Raw genomic sequence first — 8,943 nt, 5'->3', positions numbered from 1 at the left:
CTACATATGATGAGGTGTTTCGAGCACCTAGATTGGTGAGTAGAGACCAAAACAAGCTCTATGGGAAAGAATTATTAGAGAAATGCTTCAAGGATCAACATGCCATTTTGCTTGGCAACTACCACCTTGTACGAAGGTGGTTTAATGGAGTTGATACTCCTAAAGATCTTCGCCATAACAAAGAGGCACAAGAAAAGATCAAGAGAATTATTTGTGAGCATCATCATGAGATTGCAACTCTAAAGTTCATTGAAGCTGAATATGTTTGGTTGGAGGAAGATATCTATAGATGCTGGGTCTCAGGTAGACAAGCAAATAGAAAGTACAATAAGAAGAAGAGTATCAAGGACAATGTAAGTGTTAATGTTTAAACTTATGAATGTTCTTTTAGAAACTAATAATTGGATTGATAATTTTAAAACTAATCTAATGCATTTGACATTTTGTGTTTGATAGAAGGATACATTAAAAGCACAAGGGATGACTCAATCCATAGATGAAGCAAGTAATGACATGGATGCTAGCTCATCACTTCATGTAAGTATATTTTATAGTTTTTTAAACCATAAATTGTATGCTTCAACTGTGTGTGTGTGTGTGTGTGTGTGTGTGTGTGTGTGTGTGTGTGTGTGTGTGTGTGTATTATATATATATATGATTTAAGAAGCTTAATACATAGTTCATCACTTTTTTTATTTGGTCTAAATTCATAGGTCTTGGAGCTTGCATTGACTCCTCAAGGAAATATTAATTCTAATGAAGAGGTAAAAGAACTAAACTTGATATTTTCTTTTCCTATGTAAGCAGCTTTTTTACATGGGTATGTTTATATTATATATTTATGTGGTTCTAGTTTTAACTTTATGTTATTTTACATGTCATGGTCTTAAAGACAACACTCAATCTTCAAGCATATAATCATTCTTATGAAGAGGTAAGAGCTAGAAAGATGTTTCATAAGGAGAATGTATAATGGTTTTTTCTTTGAATCATGTATAGTAACTTATGCAATGTTACATGTTTTGAACGTTTTGTTTAAAAGGTTTTGTTACTAATGTAAACTTTATAGACAAACTTTGAGATTCAAGCTAGCTCTCCTTACATTGATGCGATAAAAAATGATCAACCTATAGAGAATGTAAGTGTATTATATAATTGATTTTATTCTAAGTAGGATTTCTTTTGGTTTTATATTAAACGTATGCTCTTCTATATAGATGGATAACTTTATATTCGAGACAAAGAGGTTTGAAGGTTTGCAAGGTTATATATCCGATGAGGTGTACTCTTAGTCCACATAAAGATTTGATTTTAAGACTACTATTTTTTGAATTCTATGTGATTTTGATAACATCTTATAAACCAGGATTCTTATAATACAACAATGGAGGAGAATAATTATTCCTTTACGGAGCTACTACATCATGACACATCAAAAAGAGTGAGAGCCATAAGAAATCAAGAAGTGAGAGTATATATGACAAGTGAAGACAAGGTTTGGTTGAGTTTTTCTTTGTATATGTGATAAGTTGTCAATATTTCTTCTAATATTTTATTGTACTTATAGGATCCAATGTTGAATTTGGCTAGTATACGAATGAGGTTTCAAGAAAAAGTCGAATAAAGAGAAAGGTAATGCAAAACTTACAAAAGTTTTCTACTCTCTCTTTGTACTCCTATTTTTTTTCTCTTTCTCTTTTTACTTTTGTGATTATTAATGCTAGTTTTTGGCTTGTTTCAAAGGTAAGTGAGAAGTTGAAAACTCACTTGGAAGAAAGAAGTCACCAAAAGGGTGAAAATATTATACCAACAACCATTTTAAAGGTATTGTTAGATAGATGTATAATGTTATGATTCTCCTATTTTTAACGTAATGGATTTGATTTTTCTATTTTTAACATGATGGGTTTGATTTTGTTATTTCAAATAGGATTTAGAACACATTGGAAAATCAAATGTAGAGGCATCATGTGAACCTTTACAAGTAAGTGATATTATATTAGAGAAATTTATCATTGATAAGTTTATTATTTAGAATCTTTTTATTTAGGTAAATTGAATATGCTTTAAAATTTTATATATTTTATTATCATGAATGTAGGTGAGCCACATTTCAAAGGAGGATATGGAGGCAATCTTATTAAAGTACATGAGAGTGCATACAATCCAAGACATGTACTTTTCTCTTAAGAGTACATATGTCAATCTAAAGAAGGAGAATATTAGTTTCAAAAACTACTCAAAGGATATGAAAAGGCCTGGGAGTGACATTATGATTCATGACATTGTGCATTGGCTTATTGCCAATAAGAAAATCAAATTCAATGCACAATCCACACCTATTAGTTTAGAAGATGTAGACATAATCCCATGACATTTAGATGAACATGATGTATGTTGACTACTTTTGGCCCTCTTTTTAAATATGCAAGACTTTTTTGCTTAATCTTTGATAAATAAAGAGATTTATATTTTATAATGCTTAATAGAACTACTTAATCTATTATGTTGTAATAAGTAGTATATTAGCATGATTTATAGAACTATCTAGAGGATAAGCTACTAAGCATTCTCTATATAGAGAATCAATGGATTCACTATATAATTTCCTAGATACAAATAAGGATATCTAGGAAAAGTGCAAAAACTAGGAAAAATGTAACAGTTTCCTAGATAGGCTACCTAGAAAATACAATGCATGGATTTCTCTACATAGATAAATTTACATATATAGAAAAAAATTTCCTATGTAAGCAAATTTTTCTATATAGAGAAAATCTTCCTACATAGGAGATTTTTTCCTTTGTAGGAAAATTTGTTATATAGGAAATTTTTACTATATAGATAAATTTTCCTATATAGAAAAATCCATCCATTCTATTTCCTAGTTAGCTATCTAGGAAAGTGTTTCCTTTTCTCTAGTTTGCACTTTTCCTAGATGTGCTCATTTATATCTAGGAAATTATATAGTGAATGGTTTTTTTAACTATATAGAGGATGAACAAAAGTGCCTTGTGCACTCGCACCTGCATTCTTTGTCCAATCAGCGCTTTTCATAATCGAGCCCTTCAACGTTGCATAAGAGATGGCGGACCCCACCCCACGATCCATGGGCTTGATCAATCATCATAAGACTACTGAAGATTTAGAGCTATTAATCTGGCATGGTTGCATAGTGTTTGGGTGGATCTCTAGAATGTGATGGGCAATAACTACACAAACATTTGCTGGCAAGATGTAGTCTAATTGTTCCAAGGATATTTGAACTCCACAAGCATGGAATGGCTGTGGAGTGTTGCAGACATGCTTGTTCAAGTTTTAGCTCCCTATGTGCGTGATGAAACATCTTCGTATGGTATGGGAATGCACTGAGATAGAGAATAAAAAGGATGAGAAGTGAAGGTGGCCCATGCTCTTTTGAGGAGACCAACGTCACTCTACCCAAGAGCTAACGAAAATAATCTACCCATTTAAAAACTGTGGACCGCAAGTTAGTGAAGTGGGTAAAGGTGTTGCTTGACAGTCCCAAGGTCATGGGTTCAAGCCTACACTCTGAAAAACATCTACCCATAAAAACTCTGGACCGCAAGTTAGTGAAGTGGGTAAAGGTGTTGCTTGAGAGTCCCAAGGTCATGGGTTCAACCCCACACTTTGCAAGCAGTGAATAGTCCCAAGGTCATAGATTCAAGCCCACACTGTGCAAGCAGTGGATGGGTGTGTGTTGTGTTGCACTATGATTGATAGATCACAAGGTCATGGGTTCAAGCCCACACTCTACAAGGTATGAATAATCCCAAGGTCATAGATTCAAGCCCACACTGTAGAAGCGGTGGATGGGTGCAAGCCCACACTCTGCAAGCGATGAATAGTCCCAAGGTCATAGATTCAAGCCCACACTATGCAAGCGGTGGATGGGTGTGTGTTGTGTTGCACAGTGATGGATAGATCCCAAGGTCATGGGTTCAAGCCCACACTCTGCAAGCGATGAATAATCCCAAGGTCACATATTCAAGCCCACGCTGTGCAAGCGATGGATGGGTGTTCTCCTTTCTAATTCCTGGCAATTCAAAAAAAAACACCCTATCAACCACTTGAACAATAAGCGACATTGACATACTTGTTGGTATGTTGGATGATACGAGAGAGACTAAAACAACTGGCTTTAATTTTTAGATGGTAACACGTAAACTATGATGTCATAGCCATAGAGTCTTTGCCACACTCATACACATGACCATAATCAAAATGATTAACTTCATTAACCACTTACCAACATGTGTACAAATTTTGTGAGGCTTCTTTATATGCTTTATATTCAACAATATACTCATAACAATCAGAACTTTAGGAGTTCACTTTTTAAGAAGAAATTTTATAAAGTGGATTCCTCACAAATTTGGAAACGCAATGTGAATATAAACACCAAAACCTCGCTTCTTTATATGACTTTATTGACTCGGTTAACCACGTCGTGCCTCAATAAATAACCTAACGTCTCTTGTGTATGATTTTCTATTACAAAAGGGGACGACTCATTACACTGAAATTGAAAAGGAAGGCCCTAATTATTTGATACGGATAGGATATATATATATATATCGTGATCTCCCAACAAATGCATTTGTGGCTTTACTTGACCTTAGCTTTGCCGTAAGGTTCAAAACTGTTGACAATTAAATTGAAAAGGGAGGCCTAATTATTTGCATATATTATTAGGAGGAAGTGCCCGACAGCACACACAACGGTCATATTGGAGCAAAAGTTAGAGATCGTTCAACGAGTACACCTATGCTTTCGCATAAATAAATTAAAAAACGGTGGAACCGCCTGCAAGGAAAAAAATAAAAGTTGGGCACGTGGTGGGGGAGGGACCACATGGCCTTGCCGTTTTCCCCTAGAATGTGTGCACAATAATATATATTATCATCTCTGACCCTGCCTCCCATTGTTGCAAATACGATATTGCCGCCCTTTACGAGGCTTTGTAAGTGTACGCGCAAGACCCATAGCCTGCATAAAGCAAACCTGAATAAATAAATAACAAAATTTTAATCATAATGTACACATTTGGCATTTAAAATTTATAAACTTACTTGGATCCTTGTAAACAACCATCCCATTGCCATTGAAATCACAGTTCCAACTGTGTCTCCCTTGGAACTGATAATAGCTGTTCATAGCATATGATGCATGAGACTGCATGGTGTTGGGGTTGTAGCAGGACTGGCTTGGTTGTATTTGAGTGCAATCTGTCCCTGCTTGTTGGCATGCCCACTTAATGACTGCTTGCAGCTGAGCATTGCTTGCCCCAGTTTTAGCCACACACCACTGCTTATTTATCAAGGCAGTCGAAGTCCCAGAGGCGGTACCCTGAAATAATAATCCCCCCACCCAAAAAAAAAGAGTCATTTACAGGAAGAAAAATATAAACTATAATCAATAATCAATATTTGTATTTAGAATAATTAAATTCACATAGCAAGGATAGAGAAACGCACCTGTGTGGTCTTCTTCATGACACCACAATCATACACAGGCGTCATGTCCGGCTTGAAGAGACCATAGTTTCTCTCCGAAGCTGCCCCAGCCTTGAGATCTTCATTGAAAAGAGCAAATATGTAGGTCTCCACAGGGGTCTTAGGCTTGAGGGGTGTGCCTTTCCCAGAAGTGATGTGCTTGACAAGGTTAGTGTTGAAGGTTTTAGCATTTTCAAGGCTAACACCAGGCTCATACTGGTCTCCTAGTGAAGGCCATCCAGTCTCACCAACGGCAACAGTGACGTTGCGAAAGCCGAGGCGAGCGATGGCAGAGTAGACTGCATCAATCTGAGCATCAAACATGTTGTAATAGGTGAGCTTTGTGACATTGTCATAGTGAGGGATGGATGAGTTGAATAGGGCATATTGGAGGTTGGTAGAATTGGGCTTTCCTAGGTAACCGAAGAAGGGGTAAGCATTAGCAACGAAAGGGGAGGAGGTTTTAGCCAAAAATGACAAAATTGGGCCTAGGATAGCAGCAGGGCCAGCCCCAAAAGTGCCATTGGAAGGGGGCACAGAGCTTTGGAGCAGGCCCATAGAGTGAGGGGTGGTTACTTTGACACTAGTAAAGCCAGCTTGTTGACATGCTGTATAGAGGTTTTGCATGGCAAATTGGAGATCATAGATCATTTCTCCATCTGAGCTGGACAGAACCTCATTGCCAACTGAGAGGTAGCTTATCTTGGTGGCCGGCATGAAGGGTGCCACATTGCTCTTCACCCATTGCTCGGCAGTTGCGAGATCGGCCAACGGTTTGATCTGGTCATTGCCTATGCCCACCATGATCTCTATCCCTGTGTTGGCAAAGGCATTGAGGATGCCAGAGTCCACAGCGAAGAGCTTCACTTTGGTGATGATGGTGGATTGGATGAGGGTTACCACTTGAGATGGAGAGGGTAAGTTGTCTGCTACTGTGCCATAGTTTACACCCAATGGGACGTCACCTGCAGCAGATAGAAGCCACAGAACAAGTTAGCATGAGCTACAGACACACACACTCACACACACACAAAAATCAAGGGAGTTAGTTGAAGAGGGTTACCAGCTGAGGCGGATGCTATCAAAATGGTAGCAGCTACGAGGCCGATTAGAGAAGGCCAAGCCATGGCAGACACAGAGAGAGAGAGACGGGAGAGGGGGACCGATGAGAGCAGTATGTGAATCGATGAAGGCCGGACTTTGAAGAGACTGTTGGCTTTCTCTCACTTTGAACCTGGGATGGGGTACCTAGGTACATGTAGGTGCGGCTTTTTGTGCGTGGGCGGCTGCTGAAAATTGCAGCCGCGTTGGAAAAGCGACCTCAACAGCGCTCCAACTAGGCGCGCTCTGGAGACTGGTGGCATACGCGGCCTTCCACCTCCATAAGACTCCCACACCAACGACTCTAAAAGCACATGCCCCATTAGAAAATCAGTAAAAAAACAGGTGCACCTGACGGTAAGAGAAGAAAAAAAAATTACTCTACACTCGGAATCGCAAAAAGACACTGAAAACTTTTTTAAAAATGTTAAATATTTGATACTTTGTGTGACCCGAAACCAAAAAACAAAAGTTTTTTTATACCGCTTCTGTTTCCCACCAGTTCAGATATTTAACATTTGGTTTTTTAAGTAGTACTCGTTTGGAAAAAAAAAAACTAACAATTTAGGCCAAGTCTCCATAAAAGGCCGAATTTCCAACTGGTTTCCAATTTTCAAGCATTGAAGTAGAAGAAGATAAACGATTAGAAATTATCTTATGGTTGTGAGCTAAATACATAGGATTTTTGAAGTGTTCACTGCTCGCACAACTAGTCTCACCAATTTGATGGGGCGTGAAAATGGGCCCTTATGCCAATCCACACCACTGGGCCTTAAAGACTCTTATCGTGGCATCCACGGTCACCATGCACTGAAGATTGTGCGCACAAATCTTGACCGTCCATCTTCAAAGTAAACTCGGCCTAGTAAACTCGGACATGTAAGCACCGCAAAGTAATATAATTGCTTGACACCACATCATTTCATTACTTGAAGGTATAGTGTAGTGGTAAGATGTTTCCATCGGAAACCACGGTCTCAAATTCAAATCCTCTTTTGCACATAACATCTTCTTCCAAATTTTTCTAAATCCCAAACCCAAATTCACCCTCATCCCATGATGTAGTTTACTTGATGATGTAAACTACGAAGTAAACTATGATTTGTCGAAGCGAACTATGATTTCGAGTACACTAGGAAGTAAACTAAGATGACGTAGTTTACTCGACCGAGTTTACTTCATCCGACGGCCCCAAAAAGGCATCGTGATTTGGATCAATGCCATCCATTGATGCCAACTGACAAGGGTCTTTAAGACTCCATGGTAGATAGTGCTGAGGGTTGCCAACACTCATTCGTTGATGCCTACCGACCTTTTCCCTTTTGTTGAAGTCAAGAGCTTATCTTAGCCTTTGAGCAATGCATTGTGGGTGTGCTAGCTCGTCCGTCGCGTCCTCACTTCGTTGTTACACTAGAATGCTTCTTGCCAGAGGGGTGAAAGGAGAGTTCTCAATCCTTAGATAGATGTAAGAAGAGATGGTCCTTCGTGATGGTTCTCTCACAAAAAACAGGGAAAGAAGAGGCTGATCAAAGAGGGGAACCTTCAATCAAACCTATTCGAGCATGATTTCAAAATCATACAAGCAAGCCAGAAGATGGAAGAAAGAGAGCTCACAAGAAAACTATTGCAAGGGAATGATTTTATCTTGCTTATTATCAAAAATGACTTATATACAAATGACTAGTTTTCACACTAGGTTGACCAAACTCAAAAATAGGTTGGTCTCTATTACTAGTCTTAACAACTATGTACACTAAGTCCGTAGACTGACATTAAGCACATGGTAAGGTTTCTTTATATGTTCTAGTGTCGTCTTACAAAAGTTAAGTGTAAGTTCATGCATATAAGGTTACTTTATATATTATAGTGTCATCTTACAAAAGTTAAGTATACGTTCATCTTCCAGCCTGGGGTGTGCATCATCTGTTATAATTGTTGTATCCCTCTTGTGTGGACTGGGTGAGTCCTCCGCCTGCAGAAGCAATAACTGATCATAAATGTCACCATTCTGATTTCCAAACAACAACAAGTCAACCAATTGTGGATTTGCTAATTTGGTTTGCCGTGCCACGTTAGACCATAAGGTGCCCTCCCCAGCCAAAGGTAGTAGTTCTTCTAATTTCGAGCGAGGTGCTCGGAGAGGGTACGGTACATCCCACAGCGACGCACTTGTGGCCACTACCCCTTCCAGTCTTACATGCGACAGATTTAGTAGCTCATCCAGTCCTTCCATAGTTTCTTGAAAGAATTTTTCATAGTCCAGATTATGTAGGAATAACGTCTCTGGTATCACCTCTTCGTCCTCCACATGCTTCCTTTTTCTTGG

General features: G+C 38.6%; 1 protein-coding gene and 2 long non-coding RNA genes across 3 annotated transcripts; 2 read left to right on the top strand and 1 right to left on the bottom strand.

Moving 5' to 3' along the window:
- The first annotated feature begins 705 nt into the window (after positions 1-705).
- LOC147610781 (uncharacterized) lies at positions 706-1,138 on the top strand. The gene is made up of 3 exons (XR_015263960.1): positions 706-764; positions 893-934; positions 1,070-1,138. It is a non-coding gene; the product is annotated as an uncharacterized LOC147610781 (long non-coding RNA).
- Positions 1,139-1,731: 593 nt separating this feature from the next.
- LOC147610780 (uncharacterized) lies at positions 1,732-2,333 on the top strand. Its single transcript, XR_015263879.1, has 3 exons — positions 1,732-1,824; positions 1,931-1,984; positions 2,102-2,333. It is a non-coding gene; the product is annotated as an uncharacterized LOC147610780 (long non-coding RNA).
- Positions 2,334-4,678: 2,345 nt separating this feature from the next.
- LOC147610779 (glucan endo-1,3-beta-glucosidase 7-like) lies at positions 4,679-6,757 on the bottom strand. The gene is made up of 4 exons (XM_086785262.1): positions 6,580-6,757; positions 5,499-6,481; positions 5,094-5,370; positions 4,679-5,010 (listed from the first exon to the last, which is right to left on the bottom strand). The coding sequence occupies exons 1-4, from the start codon at positions 6,641-6,643 to the stop codon at positions 4,973-4,975; spliced, it is 1,362 nt and encodes a 453-aa protein (XP_086641388.1). The 5' UTR covers positions 6,644-6,757; the 3' UTR covers positions 4,679-4,972.
- Between the last annotated feature and the right edge of the window lie 2,186 nt (positions 6,758-8,943).

Source organism: Cibotium barometz, chromosome 48 (genome assembly GCF_041138505.1).
Source record: "Cibotium barometz isolate CiBa-2024 chromosome 48, ASM4113850v1, whole genome shotgun sequence".
Taxonomy (NCBI): Eukaryota; Viridiplantae; Streptophyta; class Polypodiopsida; order Cyatheales; family Cibotiaceae; genus Cibotium; species Cibotium barometz.
This window is presented reverse-complemented; position numbering and strand designations above follow the sequence as displayed.

What these genes read in the sequence shown, in the direction of transcription:
- LOC147610779 (XM_086785262.1), bottom strand. Translation starts at nt 6,643, where the DNA reads ATGGCTTGGCCTTCTCTAATCGGCCTCGTAGCTGCTACCATTTTGATA. An exon ending in TCATGAAGAAGACCACACAG is followed by an intron (nt 5,371 to 5,498) that starts GTGCGTTTCTCT and finishes TTATTATTTCAG; the next exon opens with GGTACCGCCTCTGGGACTTC. An exon ending in GGTTGTTTACAAGGATCCAA is followed by an intron (nt 5,011 to 5,093) that starts GTAAGTTTATAA and finishes TGCTTTATGCAG; the next exon opens with GCTATGGGTCTTGCGCGTAC.